The sequence below is a fragment of the Lemur catta genome, chromosome 12, assembly GCF_020740605.2.
Source record: "Lemur catta isolate mLemCat1 chromosome 12, mLemCat1.pri, whole genome shotgun sequence".
NCBI lineage: Eukaryota > Metazoa > Chordata > Mammalia > Primates > Lemuridae > Lemur > Lemur catta.
Window position 1 is genome coordinate 40,374,944 of NC_059139.1, and position 25,304 is coordinate 40,400,247.

The 25,304-nt window shown below is 34.8% G+C and overlaps 1 protein-coding gene across 2 annotated transcripts in view; it reads left to right on the forward strand.

Moving 5' to 3' along the window:
• RNF180 (ring finger protein 180) overlaps positions 1 to 25,304 on the forward strand; it is a 135,195-nt gene that overhangs the window by 22,621 nt on the left and 87,270 nt on the right. The window contains exons 1-3 of one of the 2 annotated variants that reach the window (XM_045566071.1): positions 9,472 to 9,606; positions 21,460 to 21,555; positions 22,946 to 23,905. In XM_045566071.1, coding sequence (XP_045422027.1) covers positions 9,472 to 9,606; positions 21,460 to 21,555; positions 22,946 to 23,905 — 1,191 coding nt within the window. Of the gene's footprint in view, positions 1 to 9,471; positions 9,607 to 21,459; positions 21,556 to 22,945; positions 23,906 to 25,304 lie in introns of those variants that run through there. The other variant, XM_045566072.1, reaches the window with a different exon arrangement.

The following is a 25,304-nucleotide window of genomic DNA, read 5'->3' on the forward strand; positions in this document are numbered from 1 at the left end:
ACAGTGGCCCTGGCTAGGAATTGATTTTTTTTTCCCTCATGTTATAACTGAATGACATTGAACAAAATGATGTTATTCAAGGAACTGCTGTAGTTCTAACAATATGGAAACATCTGTAGCCTAAAAAAAAAAAGTGATGGCATATATTAACAGGCTCTTAGTTTATTTTTCATTGATGAATGCTTTCCAATCCTATATTTCTTTTTATGTTTTCTTTTAAATTTTTTTATTTCAGCATATTACAGTGGTACATATGTTTAAGTTACATATGTTGACTTTGCCCCACCCAAGTCAGAGCTTCAAGCATGTCCATCCCCCAGACAGTGCACACCACACCCATTAGGTGTGTATATACCCATCCCCTCCTACCCCCTCCCATCTGCCTAACACCCAATGAATGTTACTACCATATGTGCACTTAAGTGTTGATCAGTTAATACCAATTTGATGGTGAATACACGTGATGCTTGTTTTTCCATTCTTGTGATACTTAGTAGAATGGGCTCCAGCTCTGTCCAAGATAATACAAGAGGTGCTAGATCACCATTGTTTTTTGTGGCTGAGTAGAACTCCATGGTATACATATACCACATTTTATTAATCCACTCATGTATTGATGGGCACTTGGGTTGTTTCCACATCTTTGCAATTGTGAATTGTCCTGCTATAAACATTCTAGTGCAGATGTGTTTTTTTATAGAATTTCTTTTATTCCTTTAGGTAGATGCTTAGTAATGGGATCGCTGGATCAAATGGTAGTTCCACTTGTAGCTCTTTGAGATATGTTTATATTACTTTCCACAGAGGTTGTACTAGTTTGCAGTCCCACCAGCAGTGTTTGAGTGTTCCTATCTCCACATCCATGCTAACATTTATGGTTTTGGAACTTTTTGATAAAGGCCATTCTCACTGGGGATAAGTGATATCTCATTGTGGTTTTGATTTGCATTTCCTTGATGATTAGAGATGTTGAGCGTTTTTTCATATGTTTGTTGACCATTAGTCTATCTTCTTTTGAAAAGTTTCTGTTCATGTCCTTTGCCCACTTTTTGATAGGGTTGTTTGATTTTTTTCTTGCTGATTTTCCTGAGTTCTATGTAGATTCTAGTTATCAGCCCTTTATCGGATGTGTAGCATGCAAATATTTCCTCCCATTCTATAGGTTGTCTGTTTGCTGTCATGATAGTGTCCTTGGCTGTGCAGAAGCTTTTTAATTTGATCAGGTTCCATTTATTTTTGTTGTTGCTGTGATTGCATTAGGGGTCTTCTTCATAAGTTCTTTGCCAAGACCGATGTCTATAAGAGTTTTTACAATATTTTCTTCTAGAATTCTTAAAGTTGCATGCCTTAGGTTTAAGTCTGTTATCCACCATGAGTTGCTTTTTGTGAGATATGAAAGGTGCAGATCCTGTTTCAGTCTTCTACATGTGGCTGTCCAGTTTTCCCAGCACCATTTATTGAATAACGATTCTTTTCCCCAGTGTATGTTTTGTCTGCTTTGTCAAAGGTTAGATGGCTATATGAAGATGCTTTTATACCTGGGTTCTCAGTTTTGTTCCATTGGTCTATGTCTCTGTTCTTATGCCAGTACCGTGCTGTTTTAGTTACTCTAGCCTTGCAGTATAGTTTGAAGTCTGGTACATTGATGCCTCCCAACTTGTTCTTTTTGCTAAGATTGCTTTTGCTATACAGGGTCTTCTCTGGTTCCATACGAAGCATAGAATTATTTTTTGTAGATCTGTGAAAAATGATGTTGATATTTTAATAGGGATTGCATTGAATCTGTCGATCACTTTGGGTAGTATACGCTCTCCAGAAGAACAAGAGCTGGTTATAGGACCCAAAAACAACACTGCAGCCTGCTCCTCCCAGCAAGTGCCTCCTATAGTTCTTATTTACTTTTCTGCTTCTATTGGATTAACTAGGAGTGCTGGTACAAAGGTCAGTAATAGGGCAAATATTATAATAAGCATCATTGTGTTCTTCCTGATTTTCATGGAATGCTTTTAACGTTTCATCATCAAGTATTATAATTGCTAAAACTTTTGATAGACTCCCTCTTTATCAGGATAAGGACATTTCCTTTTATTATTAGAGTAGTGTTTTTGTTTTTCAGTCATGACTAAATGTTGGATTCCAAAAAAAGTTTTATTTTTACAACTTCTAAGATGAACATGTATTTTTTTTTAATCTTTTAGTTTGTTGAATATATTGAATAGATTTTTTCCTGAATTCCTGAAAGTAATCATACTTGGTGAAAATACATTATTCTTATAACTCATTGATGGATTCTGTTGGCCAATATTTAGTATTTTAGCATCTTTGTTTATAAATAGATTGGTCTATAATTTTCTTATATTCTCATTTAGTTTAATATATCCTTGTCTTTTAATATGTCAAAGTTATATTTGTCTTATAGAATTGTTTGGGGGAGCTGTTCTTCCTTTTCTATTTTATGGACTACACTTACATAAGTTATACATATTGTCGATTTCTTAACAGATTGGTAAAATTTGCCAGTTAGAGCATTTGTGCCTATATCCCCTTTCAATTTTTTTTTGCTTGTTTTTGAGGAGATAACTGAGTTCTATTTCAATTCTAAAAATTGTTTTGGTTTTCTAATTTTAGGTTAATTTTAATAATTATAACTTATAATTTTGTCTACTTCATCTTGACTTTAAATTTATGAATAACAAGGTCAGCAAAGATTGAAGACCCAGGAGTGTGGAATTACATCTGGGCCAAATGCTGGTATTTTACCATAAAGAATAGCAAGTAGCAAAATGTAGACAAAGGAATGGAACTTCATTATGAAGGTTATAATTCTAGTACTTGGTGTTCTAGAAAATTTCAACCTAATCTTTTCTAAATATGTTTCTCTATAGAGACTCATCTCTCCTTCCTAAATATTTTAAAGGATGTTATTGGGAAATAAGATTTTCATAGACATTTTTGGGACAGCTGTTTTGCATAAAGTCATAGCTCTCAAAATGTGATCCATGCCCCTGCTGTCTCTAAGCTCCTTTCAGGGAATCAGGTTAAAACTATTTTTTTGGTGATACTAAGATGTTATTTGCCTTTCTTATTGTGTTGTCATTTCCACTAATAATGCAAAAGCAATGCTAGGTAAAACTGCTAGTTTCTTAGCCAAATCAAGACAGTGGCAACAAATTTCACTAGGAGTCATTTTATTCTTTACCGCCACACACATGTAGTTAAAAAAAGTGCTGAAGCAGTACATACTTTTGATTTTATTAACTCTTTACTTTTAAATATATGTCTTTTTAATATTCTTAGTGAAAAAATGGGAGGAATGCATAAAGCATTTTGTAGTCTACCGAAAGCTGATGATAGTCTTAAGGAAAAGCCCTTATTCAGTTGTTTTAGTTGAGAGCTGAACAAGGCACCTTTTTATGAGACATCATTTTTACTTGAATGATTGACAACATATGGTTAGACATGGATATTTGGCAGTGTTTGTTCCAAGTGATAAAATTTGAACTTTAAACAAAAACTAAAATGTTGGAAAACTTGTATCCACCACTATGACCTTGACTGCTGCCCAATAAAGAACTTTTTTGCTGAGGTTGGTGGTAATATTAATGTGGTTTTTTCCCATATTGTATAATGAAATGTTTCAGTATTTGAGAGAGATACATAACTCAACAAAACATTATTTTCCAAATGCCCAGTGCATTCAGGAAATGCCAAAAAGCAACAGAAATATCAGGATAGGTAGTGAGGTGTGGCAAGAAGAAATCTATGAGCAGGCAATATTAAGAAATTCAAGCAGATGTTAGCAGATAGTTGGTCAAAGAGACCAAGGGGGCACAGGAGATAGCAAGGTCGAGTGACGTAGACTGTGACATAAGTAGGAATAAAACTGGGGTCTGGGGGAGTATTCCATCTTAGAAAGCACATGTGTCTGATCTGATTAGAACCGGAATAAGAGACGAGAAACAGGATTTGGGAGGAAAGCAGAAGACTAACATTCCTGAATTTCTTAGGCCTTAGTCTGTAAGTTCTATGGTAGTCATATGAATGTTAATGTCAGAATCTTACTGTTTATTATCCTGACCTGTTGGCTCAGAACTTAATCCCCTGCAGAGTCCCTCCAGGTATTTCTGAGTATGTGGGGCATCTCAAATGTACTCAGCAATAAGTTCATTTCCGTGTTTTGTTGTATTGTTTCCCAAGATCACCTTGCCTTTGCACCTTCTCTGCTTGCATCAGTAGTTCTCTAGTTGCTCCCTAAAGTCCCTAGAGTATTGAAGCCATGTGATGTATGCTACTCAAAATTGTTTAGACCCCCTGTATTACAGAGTTCAGGAAATAGGGTTTTCAGTTTATTTATGCGGTTCCCTCTCTTCCTAAAACCCATACTAGTGTCTAAGGTGTTGAGTTGGCGGTAGATTTGAGTTAGCAGCCAACAAACATGCTGTATTCAGATCTCTTCAGAAAGACTGCCATTTTGTTAATAGATTGATTTTCCAGGTTTGACCCCTTCTTTTAGCATAAATTTTCTGACAGAAGCCACCTCAGTTGTCCTATAAATAGATCACTGTTGGGTAGCCTGCAGTTCTCCTTGCAAGCTCAGATACGTATAAACACAGCTATATTTGTCCCCAGTAGGCTTCTCATGATTGTTGCAAAAGGACTTCCATTTGGTTTGTTTCATTAGTTGGCCAGACATACTCAGCACTTAGTATTGGAGAAAGGCTATGAGCTGAGCTCTCTGCCACATCCTGTTCATTTGATTTCAACAAACATTTGTGGAGGGACTTTTTTGGTGCCAGGTATCATGTTTTGATTGTAAGAATAGAATTGCATAGAGTATGGTGCTTTTTTAGGAGTTGACAGTTAAATCCGTAAGGCACACATACACAGAGACAAGTGTAATACAACATGACTAGTGCTACTGTTCAGGTGTGTGAAAAGTGCTATGGTAACACAAAGGAGAGAGCAATTACCTTTTCCTGGCGAGCATCTTGAAAAGGAAATTTGAGGTCAACCTTAAAGGATGAGAACTATTTCTTAACATAAAGTTAAAGGATAGGGAAATGATATCACAGGAAGAAAGACCAGCAAATTTGAAAGTGGAAAAGCACAAAACGGTACAGACATACATTGTTTTATTGTACTTCACACATTTTACATTTTACAAATTGAAGATTTGTGGAAACCCTGCATCAAACAAGTCTATTGCTGTGATTTTTCCAAAAAGTGTGCTCACTTCATGTCTCTGTCATATTTTGGTAATTGTTGCAATATTTCAAACTTTTCCATCATATCCATCTTGGTGATCTGTGATCAGTGATCTTCAGACTTACTGTTGTCATTGTTTTTGGGCACCATAACTGTGCCCATATGAGATGGCAAACTTAATTGATAAATGTGCGTGTTCTGATTGCTCTATCAACCAGCCTCACCCCTCTTCCTCTCCTTAGGATTTCCTATTCCCTTAGACAATAATTTAGGTGAATTAATAACCCCACAGTGGCCTCCAAGTGTGCAAGTGAAAGGAAGAGTCACACATATCTCAGTTTAAATCAAAAACTAAAAATAAGCTGAGGAAGGCATGATGAAAGCTGAGACAGACAGAAAGCTAGGCCTCCTGTACCAAACAGCCAAGCTGTAAATGCAAAGCAAAAGTTCTTGAAGGAAATTAAAAGTGCACAAATGATAAGAAAGGAAACAGCCTTATTGTGGATATGGAGAAAGTTTTAGTGGTCTGGATGGATAGAAGACTAAAGCAGCCATAATATTCCCTTAAGCCAAAGCCTAACCCAGAGCAAGGCCCTAAATCTTTTCAATTCTATGAAGGCTGAGGGAGTTGAGGAAGCTGCGGAAGAAAAGTATGAAGCTAGCAGAGGTTGGTTCATGAAGTTTAAGAAAAGTCGTTGTCTCCATAACATAAAAGTGCAAGGTGAAGGAGCAAGTGCTGATGTAGAAGCTACAGCAAGCTATGCAGAAGATTTAGCTAAGATAATCGGTGAAGGTAGCTAACTAAACAACATATTTTCAATGTAGAAGAAATAGCCTTCTATTGGAACAAGTGCCATCTAACACTTTCATGTCTAGACAGGAGAAATCAATGACTTAAAGCTTCAATGGAGAAGCTAACTCTCGTTAGGAGATAATACAGCTGGTGACTTTAAGTTGAAGCCAGTGCTCGTTTACCATTCTGAAAATCTGAGGGCCCTTAAGAGTTATGCTAAATCTACTCTGCCTGTGCTCTGTAAGTGGAAAAACAAAGTCTGTGTGTCAGCTTATCTGTTTACAGAGGCATAAATTACTGAATATTTTAAGCCTTCTGTTGAGACCTACTACTTAGAAAAAGGAATTTTTTTCAACATATTACTGCTCATTGACAATGCACCTAGTTACCCAAGAGCTTTGATGGTGATGTACAGGAAGATTGTTTTCATGTCTGCTAACAAAACATTCGTTCTGCAGCCTATGGATCAAGGAGTAATTCCAACTTTCAAGTCTTACTGTTTAAGAAATACATTTTGTAAGGCTATAGCTTCCATAGATAGTGATTCCTCTGATGGATCTGAGGAAAGTAAACTGAAACATTTCTGGAAAAGATTCACTATTCTAGATGCTATTAAAAACATTGGTGATGCATGGGAAGAGGTTAAAATATCAACATTAACAGGAGTTGGAAAGAAGTTGATTCCAACCATCATGGATGACTTTGTGGGGTTCAAGACTTCAGTGGAGGAAGTAACTGTATATGTGGTGGTAATATTAATAGCAAGAGAACTAGAATTAGAAGTGGAGCCTGAATTGCTACAGTCTCATGATAAAACTTGAATGGATTTGGAGCTGCTTCTTATGAGCAAAGAAAGTAGTTTCTTGAGATGGAATCTATCCCTGTTGAAGATGCCATGAATGTTGTTGAAATTATAAGAAAGGATTTCAGATTATTCCATGAACCTAGTTGGGAGTAGGGAAGGCCTCTTTTTTTGTAGAGACAGAGTCTCACCATGTTGCCCAGGCTGGTCTTGAACTCCTGGCTTCAAGTGATCCTCCCACCTCAGCCTCTCAAAATACTATTACAACTCTTTATAATTTGGAGTTTCTAATGTATGTTTTTAAAGTTTTTTTTTTCACTTTTTGAATAACTGTCGATTGAAGGGTGAATTCTGAATTGTAGATACACCAAGAGAACTCTGCACATTCTTCAGTCCATCTACTTTATTCAGATTTTACTAGTTACATGGACTTATTTGTGTGTGTGTATTTAGTTCTACGCAATTTTATCACTTGTGTAGATTCATGTGACCACTGCTATAATCATACAGAACAGTTCTGTCACAAGGATCACATGTGGTACCTAAAAGGCCTTTCATGATGTAGTAAGAAGCTTAGGCTGTATTCTGTAGGTCGATGTCTTTCAAAACATAGTCATCGGATCACCTGTAACAGAATCAACTAACATGTTTGTTAAATATGCTAATTTCCAGGTCCTACCCTAGGAAAATCAAATTAGAATCTCTTGGATCGTGGCCCTGTGACCTGTATTTAAATAAACTCCCCAGGTGCTCCTTATACCATATCTTTGAGGAGGTGACTTTGAGCTGAGATCTGAATGATGAGAAAACAGCCAACCATGCAAAGACCTGGGTGGGGCGAGGAGGTCTAGATAAGTGCTGTTCAATAGAAATATAATGCAAGCTGCCAGTGCAAAGGCCCTGAAGGAAATTCATACAGAGATGTTCATTTGGCATCTAGAAGTTGAAAATAATTGGTCTAGAGCTTTAGAATAAGATCAAAACTAGATATATAGATTTAAAAATCATTGATATGTAATAGAGTTGTCACACAGAAAGAGTATAGTTTTCAGTAGTTTTTGTTGAAGATTTTCTAGAATCTCCTACAGGGTTTTTTCTACTACATAGTTGCACTCCTGCACTCCTAAGAGAGCATGGAACAATCTCATGGAGGAGGCAGGTGTCTCGGGATTAGCTGACACAGGCAGATACGGAGTTTCTGTATACTTGATTCTGATGTGATTCCCCCCTGCAGTCCCCACTCCTGGCTAAGAACCACTGGTTAAAAGGGAGATGAGGATCAAAGAGACTAAGAAGGATAGAGAGAGATAAGTACTAAAAAAGTTAAATAAGGTGGGAGGGTAGTGATTCAACAGTGAAGAAAGATGAGGGTAGGACATTTGCAAATTAAGAGATTTTTGATGATCATTGAGGTTGTAGTTTAAATAGAGTGGCTTAAACTGGGCTAAGATGGGTTCTGAAGATGGGTCAGAGGAGACAGAACCTCATGCTAACTGCTTTTAAAGTTTGAGCTAGATTGGCTGCAAGAGGGACTTGCTGTGCCTTCCCAGCCAGAGTTCTTTAAATCCTTGCTTTTAACTTGGTTAGGGTCTATGTTCCCTCTCTTATAGTTCTTGTAGCTGCTGCATTTTAGTTAATTTCTTGTGTGTACACACATCTCCATCTTTACCCTGACCACACTATTCCCTGGGGAATTTTTTTAAAAGCACTCATTCCTACGCCCATCCCCTTCTCAGAGTAAGTCAAAATTTCTAGGAGCAGGTCGTAGGCATCACTTTTTTAAAAAAAGCCTCCCAAGTCATTCTAATGTGCTAAGGTAGAAAATTATTCATCTATAGCATCTCTAAGAAAATGAGGTTTACTTATCTTCATGGTCCTGGAGTTTGACTTATTCATTGTCTGGCACATATTTAGCTTTCAGTAGATGTTGAATGAATGAAAAATAATGGACGATTACCAGGTAAGTTGTTAAATACACTGTGGTATTTTGGAATTCTTACATATTACTGTGAAACTATTACCTGAAATTTGTCTAAATCAAAGTATTGACATAAAAACTCAGGTATAAAAATAGACTAAAAAAATCAGTGGGGGTATTCTTGTTCAGTATATCTCATTATGAGATGTAGTATAGTTAGCTGTTCCAATGAGTACAATATAAAGGAGAAATTATTGCATTCATGGTACAGGATTTTTGCCATCAATTTAAAGTAAGCATTTCCAAATTTTACAGAATTAACTACAACTTGATAAATTGTATTATATTTAAAATTCAATGCTACAGCTATTCAAAACACCCTACTCACAAGTGTATTTATAGTTCTTTGTCATAACTCTTTGAAATCAGTGTAGTCACTGACTATACAGCAGTTCCTTCTTACCACTTTTAGTGAGAGACAAATAGAAAGCAATAGACATAAAATGTTCTGCAAAAAGAAATAAGCTTGTAGTCACTAGCATAATGCATCATCATCATAATTAAATGGAATTCTCAATTCCAGGTGTAGTTTATGGAGTGCCCCTAGCCTAAGACCTAGTAACTAGCAGGTACCTCAATAAATGATAGTTCTCTTCTTTATGCTCCATTTGTAGCTAATTCTGTGCAAAGGATTTAGAAGAGCAAGTTTATCTGACAGTTTAACCTTTTAAAAATGCATTAATGTTCCCACAGATGAAAAGAAGTAAAGAATCGATAACTAAAAATCATAATCAAGAGGAAATAAGTATTCTTCGTTGTTGGAAATGTAGAAAATGTATAGCAAGTTCTGGTTGTTTCATGGAACATCTTGAAAATCAAGTGATTGAGGTGAGTATTGCTAACTCCAGTCTTGAAACAATTTCCTAGTATAGAAATGCTGTGGGTACACCCATACATGTGCATACTTCCTGCTCTATGGCTGATTAAGCTTTTACCTCATTTTACCTGACTCATTTAAAACTTTCCAAAGTGGTATTCAGAAGACATCCCACCTTCCACGGTTACAATTAATTATACCTTTAGCTGCTAATATTAACATGACCTCAAATTTCTAAGTGCAATATCATAGACATAAGTTGAAGATAGTAGTCATTATATTTTACCCCTATCATGAGTGTACCTTAATGATCACTGCACAATTCAGGATCCTAGCTGGAATTGGAAAAGCTGTTTTATATATATATATACACACACATATATATAATTTTTAAATATTCAATATGGGCTTAGGAGAGAAGAGAAAGTTCACATATAATATAAAAGTAACCCATAGGAAAACCTGAATAATATTTAACAATGTTTGTTCATCCTGATAAAAATAAATATTTTTAAAACAACAAAAACAGAAGTACCTAATCTTCTCAATCTTCCCTTTCTTTGAGAGACACTCAGCCTTTTTTTTTTTTTTTTTTTTTGCCACAGCCATACTTTTTTTTTTTTTTTTTTGGCCATACTTGATCATTATTATTCCTCTCCACGCTAACAAATTAGCCAACCTGGATTGATAATGGTAGATAATTTTGAATGGATATTTACCACATACCAGACACTTTGTAATAACTTGATATAACATTTTAATTGGGAAAAATCCCCAAACTTTTCATGCTAAGAGTATTTTATTGGATATAATGTACATAGAGTAAAAAAAATTAAGTATACAACTTGATAAATTCTACCTGCTGTGACTCAAATCAAGACATACATTTGCATCGCCCTAGAAATTTCTGTCTTGCCTTTTTCCAGGCAGTGTTCTCCCTCTCAAAAGCCAACTGCTGTACTGATGTCTATCACCAAAGCCTAGTTTTGAATTTACTTTGCCTTCTTTCAAATGGAATAATATAACACTCTTTTGTGCCTGACTTATTTTCCTCAGCATAAAGATTTAGAGATTCATTTATGTTTTGCATGTATCAGCAGTTCTTTTCATTATTGAGCAGTGTGCCATTTATCAATATACCACAATTATGTTGAGTTTTTTCTGCTGATGGATATTTGTACTCATTCCAGTCTTAAGTCATGAACAAAACTGCTATCAAAATTTTTGTGAAAGTCTTTCTGTGGTTATGTTTTATTATTTCTTTTTGATATATACATAGGAGTGAATATTTTGGATCATAGGGGTAGGTGTAGTTTAATTTTTTTTTTTTTTTTTTGAGACAGGATCTCAGTCTGTTGCCTAGGCTAGAATGCAGTGATGTCGTTGTATCTTATTGCAGCCTTGAACCTTTGGTCTCAAGCGATCCTCTTGCCTCAGCCTCCTGAGTAGCTGGAACTGCAGGTCTGCATCACCATGCCCAGCTAATTTTTTTGTTCATATTTTTTACGGAAATAGGGGTCTCACTATTGCCTAGGCTGGTTTCGAACTCCTGGGCTCAGGTGATCCTCCTGTCTTGGCCTTCCAAAGTGCTAGGATTACAGGCGTGAGCCACCACACTTGGTGTAGTTTAATATTGTCAGAAACTGCTAGTAGTTTTCCAAGGTAAATATTCACTTCCAGTAGCAACGTATGAGAATTTCAATTGCTGTACATCTTTGCCAACACTTACGTTTTCAGTCTTTGTAATTTTAGCTATTCTGATAGATGTATAGTGGTATATCACTAGTTTTAATTTGTATTTCCTTGGTGACTAATGATGTTGATGTCGTGTGCTTTATTGGTTAGGCACTATTTTAAATGTTTTATTTATGTTATTTATCCTTTATAGTAACTCCTTGAAGAAGGCAATCTATCATCTCCATTTCACAGATAAGGAAACTGAGACACAGTAGGATAAGTACTTTGCCCAAGTTCACACTGCTACTAAGCAGTGCAGCTGTGATTGGACTGGGCAGTGAGGCTACAGAGCCAGTGCTCTTAACATCCATACTCTGTCTGCTGCCTTTTGGTCCTCCCTGAAGATATCATGCAATTTCACGTCTTAGTAAAGTGGCTGATCCTTTTATCTACCTAGAGAACTCCCACTTTTTCATTCATTAAACAAATATTTAATAAGCAAGAACAGTTGAAGTACTGCTCTAGGATGTATTGGGATGGATAGTAAAGAGTGATATAGAATCGAAAACACACATTCCAGCCCTCTAGGAGCTCTAATTTGAAAATATGCCAGTGAGTGTAGCCTGAGTTGATGAATACTGAGGAATGAAACAAACTTCTACCTGGGCTGGTCACAGAAGGCTGCCTGGAAGAGGTAATGTGTGAACAGATATGTGTATGTCTGTGTGTGTGTGTGTGTGTGTGTGTGTATTTTTTTTTACAGCTTTTTAAGTATAATTTGTAGACCATAAAAGTCACTGATTGTAAGAATACGATTTAATGATTTTTAGTTGTGCAACTACCACCACAATACAGTTTTGAAACATTTCCCTTACCCCATAAAGTTTCCTCATGCCCATTCGTCCTGCTCCCTTCTTCGGGCAACCACCAATCTGATTTCTATCTGTATAGATTTATATATAAAATAAAATCTATGTGCATTAATACATACATAATAAGATATGTAAACTATTAAAACTATTTTATGAAAGTTTTAATTTTACATATAATTTATATTAAAAGTATATATAACTTTATATAAATTATGGATAAAATTACATATGTACACTAAAATATGTAAAATAAAATATATACTAAAAACTATTAAAAAAAGACAAAGGAATAATTCAATATTATGGTTAAGTCTAGACGGATGCAGTGACTCTGACTGAGGGAGGCTTCTAAAATTAGTAATGTTAATATTATATTTCTTAATCTGGGTAGTGAATATATTGGTATTTGCTTTTCTTTAATCCTCCTTATAAAAACATGTTTTAGATTTTATAAATTTATAAACTTCATAAAAATATTAAAAAATGAACATGAAAGGATCTTTTAATTAAAGGATACCGTAAAACAAATTATTGGAACCTAAAAGGATGCTAAATTTATCACCTATAAGATTGTCTAAATATGTTCCCTATTAAAGTAACTATACAGTTTAAATATATATGTATAAAATGTGTCCTTTTTTTGAACTTTCAGTAAGTGAAATCACACTGTAGGTAGGTGTTGTTCTGGGAATTGCTGCTTTTACTCAATATCACCATGTTTAAGTATAGTTTTACTTTATTTTTACTTTTGTATAATCCAGTATATTAATATATAACACTTTGTAATGCATTCTGCTATTGATAGACGTTTGAGTTGCATCTAGTTGTTTTGCTCTTATAAACAGTGCTGCTATGAGCTTTCTTGTAAGTATCTTCACATATATGGGAGGGAGGATATTACTAGAAGTGGAGTTGCAGCATCCCAGGGTATGTGCATGTTCAACTTTATTGGACAATGCTAAGCTGTTTTCAAAGGACAGTCTTACCAGCAGTTGTTGAGCATTGCTGTGATTCCACATTTCACCAATATTTAACATCTCATTCTCAAAGACCATTTGTGTTTTCTGTGAAATGTCTTTTTTTCTTGTCCATGTTTCTATTAGGTTGTTTCATTTTGATTTTTGGAGGTTTTTTAAGTAGTCTAAATATTAAACCTTTATTGCTTATTGTATTGAAAATATTTTTCCCAGTTTACATAACTTATATTTCACATTTGTGGTATCTTTTGATGAATAGAAGTCATATTATAATGTAGATGATGAATTTATTAATTCTTTTCTTCATGTTTTGTACTTTTTTAAAAAGAAATTCATCTATAATGTGAGGGGAAGATTTTTTTTTCCATTTCTTCTACTAAACCCCAAAGTTGTGATAGGCAAGTATCCTTGTGTGTTTTTCTTAGCACCAGGTTTATTTCTCATTCACCTTTATACTGAGGTTTTAACCTAAGTTCCTCTTTAGGTTCTTTCACGCAAGCAAGCACTGAGGTTTATCTCCTGTCTTGCACATGCCGACATGAAATGGCCCTCAGAACAACATAGAGTATCAGGAAACTGGGGAAACAACATCCATATCCATTGGCTCTAGGACCACTAACCACTGTCAGGAAATGGAATTCTCACACAGTCTCCCAGCCCTTACAAAACTAGGAACTGGAAACTAGAATTGCTGTGATCTTTGCTGCAGAATAACCAAATACCTCCAAAAGCAAGCATGCTACACGAAAAAGCATGAATATAGTCATCACTTCTGCTTTCGTAATATTGAGCAGGTACATCAGCTTTGTTGAAGCTAAGGTGGTGTGAAACTTGAGCTGTAAGGGAATGTAGGACATTTGAGCTTTAGTTTTCCAGCCACTGGCACACAGGAAGGCATGAGAACAGGAAACTTAGAATGTAGTTTTGAGACAATCTGCAATATCCACAGGGAGCAAAGGGGACTTCTACCTTGCCTTGAAATATGGGCAAGAACCAAAAGCAAAATAACAAAAACCCTAAAAATGTAAAAATAAAATAATAGAGTCTCCATTTGTGCAATCTCTGGTGGAGAGTGGTGTTCTTAATTTTATTACAGTTTTAGACATGTCATTCGGACATTAATAGTGTTGAATGTTGTAGGGATATCTACAAGGGAAGACCACCAGACACTGCCTTCAACGTACATGTTGTGCACTGTACAATTCTCCAGGGTGCTAGTCTGTGAAAGGTGCTCCTCGATTTGTGCTGAGTTGGCATACAAATTGTATAGCCATATGTAAAGACTGAATGAGAGTTAAAAGTGTGCATTGGTTTTAGCAAAGAGATCATTGGTCAGCATTGATTGTAGCTGTGAGAGCTGTAGGGACAGGTACCAAATTCTAGTGGGTTGATGAAATTGAGAACTGAGGAATGATCTAACACTTACTATAGAGTACTTTAATTATTGGGTTACTTAATTATTGGGTTGTTGTTGAGTTTTTTCACTCAGCTGGGCTGTGAACTGTTTCATCTTACATCAGGCCATCACTGCCATGAATAGGATTGATGAATGTTGAATTTATTATTGAATTAATATTAATATATACCTCCTCCTTCACCTTTTTTGGTTAGATAATTTGCTTGTTTTCTCTCTGGCTTCATTATTCTGGTGGTATCTTTCCTATCATAGCTATAATATTGAAGTAAATCATATATCTGCTTATTACATTTGTAATATTTTGGGTTCTCTTTTCTCAGTATCAGCATATATTTATTCCATACTTAGTCTTGCCACATGCTGTGCTGTGGACTGAATTGTGTGCCCCCCAAATGCATATTTTGAAGGCAGAGTGTGACTGTATCTGGAGATAATCTGGAGGGTCATTAGGAGTTGATTAAGGTTAAATGAAGTCATAAGGATGCGGCCCTAATCAATAGGAATGTGGTCCTATAAGAAGAGAGGGAGAGAAGAGACAGAGCATGTGAGGACAGTGAGAAGGTGGCCATCTATCTGCAAGCTAGGAAGAGTACCCTTATCAGAACCCAAACATGCTGGCACCCTGATCTTGGACTTTCAGCCTCTAGAACTGTGCGAAAATAAATTTCTGTTGTTTAAGTCATTCAGAGTCTATGGCATTTTGTTTTGGCAGCGCAAACAGACTAAGACACCACAGGTCCTATAATAGACACTGGAAATGCAAAGATATGCAGAAAAGAGATGGTCAGTCCTTGTGAAGTTTAAGGATTTACAATTTAATGTTAATATAATTTATCATAATTATTAATGTATTATAATTACAAATGCATTATATTATTATATAATATTGATAGTTTAGTATTAAATTAAGAATTTAATATTTACATTGACCAATCATGTAAATATTAGATATTGGACAATTATATAAGTATAAATTATTAGCTGTATAAGTGGCAAGAAAGAAAAGTATATGGAGCCATAAGAGTTAGGATATAGATAGGATGCTGGACCTAGCTCTAAGGAGAAGACTTTCCTAAGGGACCAACTTGTGTGGAGATATGATGGCTAAGTGAGGGCAGTGTGGGAGGAAGAACATTTCAAGCTTCAGAACCACCATGTTTAAAGTAGTTGTGATGGATTCACAGAGCTAAAAGAGATTGGTGTGTGGAGTTCAGAGATCAAGAGGGAGTTTGGCAAGATTTGGGGTTAGAATAGGTATTGATCAGATCATTTATGGTCTCATAGTCAAATTAAAGACTTTGATCTTAAAGGAAATGAACAGAAACTTTTCAAAAGAAGACAGAATAGTGGCCAGCAAACATAAAAAAATGCTCAACATCTCTAATCATTAGAGAAGTGCAAATCAAAACTACAATGAGATATCACCTAACCCCAGTGAGATTGGCCTCTATCAAAAAATCCCAAAACAACAAATGCTGGTGAGGATGTGGAGAGACAGGAACACTCTTACAGTGCTGGTGGGACTGCAAATTGGTGCAACCTCTATGGAAAAGAATATGGAGATACCTCAAAGAACTAGAAATAGAAATACCGTTTGATCCAGCAATAGCACTATTAGGCATCTACCCAAAAGAGCAAAAAATATTCTATAATTAAAGACATCTGCACCTGAATGTCTATGGTAGCACAATTCACTATTGCAAGGATGTGGAAACAACCCAAGTGCCCGTCAATTCATGAGTGGATTATTAAAATTTGGTATATGTATACAATGGAATATTACTCAATTATAAGAAAGGACAGTGATCTAGCACCTCTTATATTTTCCTGGATTGAGCTTGAGCCTATTATCCGAAGTGAGGTATCACAAGATTGGAAGAATAGGCTCCACATGCACTCACCATTAAATTGGCACTAACTGATCAACACTATGGTGCTCACATGGTAGTAATATTCTCCAGGGATTAGGGTGTTGGGGCGGGGAGGGAGTGGTAAACTCACAACTAATGGAATAATGGACTTGGTGAGCATTGTAGGGAGGAAGGGCATGCCTCTAATCCTCACTTGGGTGAGGCAAAGGCATAAAATGTAACCAAAATGTTTGTACCTTCATAATATCCTGAAAAAAAAATAAATAAAAATTAAAACAATTAAAAAATAAAAAGACTTTAATCTTTATCTTAGGAGCTGGAAAGTCAATGAAAGGGAGTGACATAGTCTCTGAATTTTAAAAAGATCACTTTGGCAATAGTGTGAAGAGTGAATTAGAAAGGCAGCAAGAATTGATACAGGGAGCTTGTTTGCTCTTAAGTGAAGCTTTCCATTTTTTTCTATTCATTGTGACTTTTTGATTTAGAAAAGTTTTTACCACTGAAGTACCGAAAAACCAGGTTAAATTTTGGTTTGTTTACATTTGCAACACATTAAACATTTAATTAATAATGTTAATCTAAATGATGTTTTGGTTATATAATCTTTTCCCTGTGGTGTTTATATCTGCAGTAATTAAATAATCTAGTTGGCTCACTTTTAAAGAATTAGCTAAGGGAATTGTATTGCTTACGTTGGAAATGCCAAGCATTAAATGTCTTTCAAAATATTATATAATAATATTGTTCATCAACTTTTTACACTTAACCTGTTCTACTTAATCACAAATATTAAAGATAATATGAAAAAAATGCATTAAATTTGTAATTTTAAATTAAATGATGAAAACGTTTCCTGCCTTTCAGTAAGAAACAAAATAGCAATACATTAGCTCCCTCTGCTGCTTGAACAAATTATTTCATTTACAAACATTATTTTGTCAACCTTTTTCTGACAGCAGTATGTGAAATTGGCTGTTAGTTACTTTTTCCTCTTTTTGTTTCTCCTTTCCCCATGTGATAAATTTGAGATATGAAAAACTATCTATTAATAGTAAAGTTTTTTAATCCTACTAAAACAATTGTTTCTAATTTTTAGTTTAATTTGCCCCAGGGAGATAACCTGTTGTGCCAATACTTTAAAAGGTTTAAATTCTTCAAAAAAAGTTGCTTCCAGTTTCATCATTCATCTTAAAATATGCCCATTAAAACTTGTTTTATCATATGCATATGATATTTTAAAATTAAGCAACTAAGACTTAGAAACTTAAATATAATATTTGATATGTGCTTTTTTTACCTGTAAAATTATATTGTAAATAAATATCACAGATATTACACATATATTTATTTTTCTAAGCATGTGTGTATGGAAATGTAGGTGTGAGATAGATGAAGTAGTTGGCATTCTATCATGGTTGTCTTTTTTTTTTTTTTTTTTGCCTGAGGTCTATATAGGTGTTTTCAGAAAAGGAAACAGAATACTGTACAATCAACCCAGGCTTTTATGCTACACTCCCCTGTATAAATTGCTGTAACTTATTTTCCTCTGTTTTTTTATTGGCATGAAAGTATGCTTTAACTTTTAACTATTTAAAGAAAAATGTGTGCTTGCTTCATATTAATAGTTCTCAAATAAAGAAGGTTGGGATGAGGCATCAAGTTGCAGAATCAGCTTTGGGATTTTTTTTCTAAACCTACCTCTCCCCACATGAGTGTATTATTTTTGGTTAATTTAATAGTAAGTTGTTGCCTCAGTTTTAGTTTTGCTTTTTTGTAAGCTTAGGGAAGAATAGCAATGTCATACCTTAAAACATACTCATGCTAGAGATGTTAGAAAGTTTATTATCTTAAAAATTTTATAGTATTTTGGGGGTATAAGAAGTAACAGTGGAAGCTTATTGGCTAGGGCCCTGAATTTTGAAGCAAGACTGCCTGGATGGAAATCCTTGCATAGCTACTTACTGTGTGACCTTGACAAGTTACTTAATTTCTCTTGTTTCAGTTTCCATATCTGTAAGATAGTAAAAACTCTTCAAACAGTGCCTGAGGCATAGTAAGCACAATGTAAATGTTTGTTACTTAGTAAAAATAAGAAGAGAAAGTACATTATAAAACTTCTTTCATCCACCTACAACTGTGACTCCAGTGTTTATTATCATAGGCATATTCATAAAGCACTTTAAGAATTTATAGTGGATAGTGTTGTGATCAGTGTTACATAAATGAAATAATGAAATGTGCATATGAAATAATAAACGTAAGGTACCCACCACAGTCCCTGGTGTATTAACAAGCATGTCTCTTTACTTGCTTTCTGTGGTTAACACTGCATATATAGTAATCAATCAATAAATATTGATAGGTTGATTGCCATTAACTTACCTTGACATAAATAATCTCTTATTCTTTCTACCAATGTAGAAATTTTTTCCTTCCTTCCTTTCTTTATAGACAGAATCTTAAAAAGTCAGAAAAAATCCTAGATCTAATAATGAAAAAGTGACTTTGTCAATTCCAGTTTGTATTCTCTATAAGAGCCTTTTTAAGAATTAATTGGAGGCCGGGCACAGTGGCTCACGCCTGTAATCCTAGCACTCTGGGATGCTGAGGCAGGAGGATCGCTTGAGCCCAGGAGTTTGAGGTTGCTGTGAGCTAGGCTGACACCACGGCACTCACTCTAGCCAGGGCAACAAAGTGAGACTCTGTCTCAAAAAAAAAAAAAAAAGAATTAATTGGAGTTATACTAATCTGCATAACTGTCAGTTCCTAAAGGAAGGAGCTGATATGTATGATATTGATTCTTCAAAAGATTAATTCTATGTTTCATAAACTTTTTCCATACCTTTATTTTGTTTCTGAAGCACAGTATTAAAGTAAAGGTATACTCTTTATTGAGTCATTTCCAATAACTTTCTAATGTTCTTTTAAAAATAGATTTGTATAGTCATTTAAATTTTTTACAATGGGTCTTGACTCATATTGGTACAAATTGTTGAGAATTCAGATTTTTAAATGAAAATTTTCTAACAGTGCAGAAAGTAAAAACAAACACACTGCTATCAGTGTACATTTTTGGTGGTCTTCAATATTTAGAAGAAAATACTTTAAAAATTAAAGGGGCTTAGGAAGGTAAAGTATAAAGACTACAGTGAAAAATATAAAATTTTATACAGAATACGCATCTTTCAATCACCCAGCATTTATTAAGTACCTATTATATTTCAGGCACTGTCTCATGACCTGAGGGTACAAAGAAGACTTAAGTGCATGTTCCGTGGAAGTTACCAACTACCAGTATTAGACCTGGGAATTAAAACAAAAAAAATCATTCTACCATTTAGATTAGAGATTTTCAGGAGATAAAAGATTATTTCCAGGATGAAAACCAGGGTCATGTGTCATAAGCATAAAGAAAATGTAATTATATTTTAATTCTTTGGACATATAGAAAATAAAATTATTTGGAAAATATTTTTTCCCTGGAAGAATATATTTATGAACATGATAATACTAAAAATATTAACATGAAGTACAGAAATATGTAAAATCTGGAGCAACATAAAGCATTTAGAATCATTTAAACATATATATATATTTTTAAATTAAATGGCTACAGATTCTTTCCCTCTGTACCCTCATAATGTGCTGAAATAAAAAGAAAAAAGAACTTAAAGTGTTGGAAAAGGCAGATGACCAAAAGTGCACAAAATTAGATTCTAAAAAAATGTCTAGATTCTTAACGTTAATGTATGTAAGAATCATAGTAGAGGCTCATTTAGAGTATTTGAGCCTCTACTACAAACTTTCAGTACCTCTGATATTATTGCTGTAGGGACCACATTTTGGGAAATTCTCTTCTCAGGTGGCCCTTTACAGAGCTCTTGATCTTTATCTAGGTTATATTTATTAGTGCTAATCAAAAGAAAACCTTGCACTTACCACAGTGTTGCTATTCTCTCTCAAACTGTCTGTAGAAATTGGCATCCTCAGATTTCTTAGAATAATTAAAGTTTGAAGTCTTGGGATTACCAATGACTAAATAATGCCAGCATTTCTCCCTTTAGGGGGCAAATCTGATAACAACTATTAATATTTGTATTATGTCATGGGTTTAAGAAAAAGAATCTAAGGGTGTTTGCTTGTATTCGTGCAGTTTTCTTGCTGCTAAACCAGTGGGACACAGATTGTAACTTAAAGTTTCTCTTCTCATGCTAAAATTGAAGATTTACTTTTCAAAAGATCTATTAGTCTGTCATATGCTTATCCATGTACAGACCTGCACTGAAGTATACATGCTCCTGCTCAGTGTATCAGATGGATTGGTAGACTTATTTAGAGGGCCTGCTGCAACTGCAGTTTTGAAGATACCTTTATTCCTGGTATAGGGGAAGGCACCTCTCACAGTAGGTCTCTTATGACTTACTTTAGGGGGGGTCAGAAAATCCTTCATAAGTTTTTGACCTACTTCAGGGGAAAAGGGCAAGGGGCACGGGGGTAAGGGTAGAGAAAAGACCTTCTTGCTTCTGCTGTTTTTCAGTATGCCAAGGTGGCATATTTTGGGGTAATGTGTCCTCAACTCCATCATTCCTGTCCCCTATCTCCCCCATCATTTATCTAGCATCTTTATAGAGAATATAGCAACTTCTTTATTCTGTCATTAGTATAATTTAGATAGAATCAGAGATTGAAGGCTGGGGAAAGCTGCCATGAATGGCACTATTTTGTCTCACACACAGGGAAAAAAAAAAAGGCAGTGCTGGATTTGTCCATTCAGGAACTTACTGCTAAATTTTAAACTTCATTTGATAAGCTCGGTGAAATGGAGAGGGTTCTGTTTTGTTTTAAGTCACAGGTATCTATTCCCGGAAAAACATTTTTTTTTTTTGTTTTCTTTGTGGGTTTGTTTTTGATTGTGAGAGTGAGGAAAGGAGGGCAGTGTATATCTGCTTTCTAGCTAAAAGTGCATTTGTATTTTTGAGTTTTAAGTATGAAATTTGTGAAATAAATTCTGAACTGGTAATTATAAATATCACTGATTTTTATTTAACAGGATAAATGTGATCCAGATGGTGCTCAAAATATTTGTCATGTGTGGCACATGAATGTAGAAGCCCTTCCAGAATGGATAAACTGCTTAATACAAAAAGTAAGTTTCTGAGTAAAATTGGGAATTTATTAATACAACCTTCAGAATGTTTTTTTCCTCATTTTAGAGTTATTTTTCTTGAATGCATTGCTTAGCTAACCTATGAGCTGCCCCCACCTCTTTGCACTTTTCTCCCTTCTGTCTTATATACCTATTTATCTTTTATAGATACATTCATACTATAAGTAATTTACATTACTCATAAATGTACATAAGCATATATGTGACATAAGTAAATATATATTATTATACATATACACATATACACATACACAATAGCTTACTTACCTTGTTAATTGCCTAACTCTCCACTTCCACCAGAATATAAGCTTCATGAAGTCAGGGATTTTTATATTTTGTTCATTACTATGTCCTCAGCACCTGTATTAGTACCTGTTGAGTAAATGAAATATCCCGTATGTATCATTAATAGCCATACACATATACATATATACACACATATAAACTGAGTAATCAATGACTTATTGGTATAATCAAAATGAAAATACTACACTTTAAAGGACTCTTAATGAAATAACAGCAAGACCTCACTTTATTAATAATATGGCATAGTTATTTCTCACAGTTCAAAACACTTGTCTTAGAAAAGTATAAGTAACATGGTTTTAGAAAAATATAATTACATCTTTCCACTGAGTAGCTTTTTTGTTAAAAAAAATTAACATTTGATAGATATCCCTTGCATCCATTCTCACACTGCAACAATTTCCTGGGAAAATGCCAGGGCATGGCTTCTAAGTGTCCTGAACTTTACAAAATGTATTAGCACACTGCAGATGTGTCCGTATCTCTGTTGAAAAGGTAATTTGAAGCCAGTTCATTATTAATTTTCATTCTGAATATAGAAAATACACTATTTGTTGTGTGCAATCAATATCTTTTGGTTGTATGTAAAAAGCCAGGAAGAGCTTTATTCTTTTGGTTGAGTAAAGTTCCCTCCCACAGTGCTTGGTATGCAAGAAGTGTATCAAAACAGACACTTTTCTGTGAGATTTTACTTGCAAATTAAGCTCTGTACACTAATTTGCTTCCTGGTTACATAGTGTATTTTGCTTTTCATTAGTTCACACTGTATCTATATTCAACCGATTGTTTAAGAGACCCTCTTTTATAATTCTTAGGAGTTTTATTTGGATGGACATGATTTGCAATATGTTATCATTCTAGAACTTTGGTGCTGCTTATCTCTATTTATTGGAAGGCTTGTTTCCATTTGCTGTTCTCTCTACTAATCGGAAAACAGGAAGCTAGCCCTTTCTGTGGCATAAAAACTTTAATGTGGTAGGCTTTTTTTTTTTTTTTTAACTCACATTCTCTTTGGTTACTTCACAATGAAAGCATTGTCTTTATTTTCCTTTATTACCTGTAGGCCCAGTGGACAGTTGGAAAACTGAATTGCCCTTTCTGTGGGGCCCGTTTAGGGGGCTTTAATTTTGTCAGCACTCCAAAATGTTCCTGTGGCCAGCTTGCAGCTGTACATCTCTCCAAGAGCCGGACCGATTATCAGCCAGCACAGGCAGACAGACTAATGAGACCATCACTGAAATACTTGTCACATCCTAGAGTTCAGTCAGGTTGTGACAAGAAAACTCTGCTGACAGGTGGTGGCTCCAAAAACAGAAATCATAGGCTTTTAAACATGGCCCAAAATAATAATGACCCTGGAAGATTAACAGAAGCACTGTGCCTGGAGGTGCGATCAACATATTTTGAGATGAAGAATGAAAAACTGCTCTTCAAAGAACCAGAACCAAAGTATCAGCTTTTTGTTCCCCAGCTTGTGACTGGCAGATGCACTACAAGAGCTTTTCATAGAAAATCACATAGTTTGGATCTGAACATCAGTGAAAAACTGACTTTATTACCCACCTTATATGAAATCCATAGTAAGACTACTGCCTATTCCAGGCTAAATGAAACACAGCCTATTGACCTTTCTGGCTTGCCTTTACAATCTAGTAAAAATAGATGTTCCTTTCAGAATCCATCCAGTTTTGATCCTCATATGCTGCTGCAAAGATTTTCAGTGGCCCCCCACGAGACCCAGACACAAAGAGGAGGAGAATTTCAGTGTGGTCTAGAAGCTTCTTCAGTGTACTCTGACCATGCTAGTACTAACAACCTCGCTTTCCTGATGGACCTGCCCTCGGCTGGCAGGAGCATGCTGGAGGCCTCGGAGGAAGAAGAGCACCTCTCCCCTCTGGACTTCCTGCACTCGGCCAGTTTTTCATTGGGCAACATTAATCAGAGGCTCAATAAGAAAGAAAGGAGCAAATTGAAGAATCTAAGAAAGAAACAACGAAGGCATGAAAGATGGCTACAGAAACAGGTAATTTTTTTTAAAAAAAGAGTTTACTAAAAATTCTGTTTTATAAATATTGGGATTTGGGGAGTGGAGCTAACTTTCAATACCTGTATTACAAAAACTAGGTTTTAATAATATTTGAAATGCTCTTTTTAAGTACATTTAGTAAGCATGCAGCCCTATTGTAATTGACATGTATAACCCTGTCTCTGTGCTTCATACATGTTTAGAAAAAGCCTTTATGTAGTTTTCCCAATTCTAATATTTTAGAGGAATATTAATCTTATGTTATTGAGACTGGATTGTTTGTCACATACATTTAAATTTATTACGTGTTAGAATTGTTTTGCAGTGATTTTATTTCAGGTTAAATTGGAAAAAATGTTTCTCTAAATTCAATCAGGTGACAAATGTATTCACTTTTCATCACATTTAGCTTAAATAAATATTTTTAAGGAGCTTATTTAATTATGTGTCCACATGATCCAGATTAACTGTGCTGAATTGTGAAAATTATCTAAAGGGCAATTTGCCCTTACTGTAATTTTGTAGGAGAGTGTGCTTCTCTATGATTTGAACCACATCAGTTCCCATGAATATGTGTTCCAGAGTGGGATGTGTGAAGGGACTGAACAATAAGTGTTAGGTGCTGTGGAAACCAGTTAAACCAATGGATGAGACACTTGTGAAAATTTGGAAGTTTGAGGACTTGTATATTTCTGGGTAAATCTTTTTTGCAAATTGCCATTATTAGTTGCTTATTCATTATAGATAGTAGTCTTTGTTAATCAGTGTGTTGAATATTAACAATATCCTTAGAACTAAAATATAAAAAGCTGCAACTTCATATAATAGTTATTCTTTTAAAAAGCTAAGTGAACACATGGCTTATGATCCTAGTTGTAGACTCAATAAAATAAAATCACTGCATTGACTGCTTCAGTCAAATTAGGTGTTTTTTCATCTTTTACATAGTGTAATTATAATTATAGATAATTGCTCATATTTTTGACTGATTGCTAACAAGAACATTCCAGTTTGGTTTATTTGCAAGTGATGGTGTAATAAATCAAAATATATATTATAGAATATAAAAAGTGAATATATTTTAGCATCAATATAATATACTTCATAGTTTAACTTATTGAAGCTGTAAAATTCAGAATTTTTATTGAGAATTTCACTTATATCTAGATAAATTGGAGGTGATCATATGTTAAATGAATATTCAGAACTAATACCATAAAATGATTAATGCAATGTGAAGGGCTCTAAAATAATTAATTCTCTAGCAAATAGAAATTTTAAAGAAGTGTGAAAATTATACTTCTTTTGTACTATAATATGTAGATGACATCTTCATGATTTTAAAAATATGTTTAATTCTCGGGCTAGGTATTTTAGAAAACCTCAACTATATTAT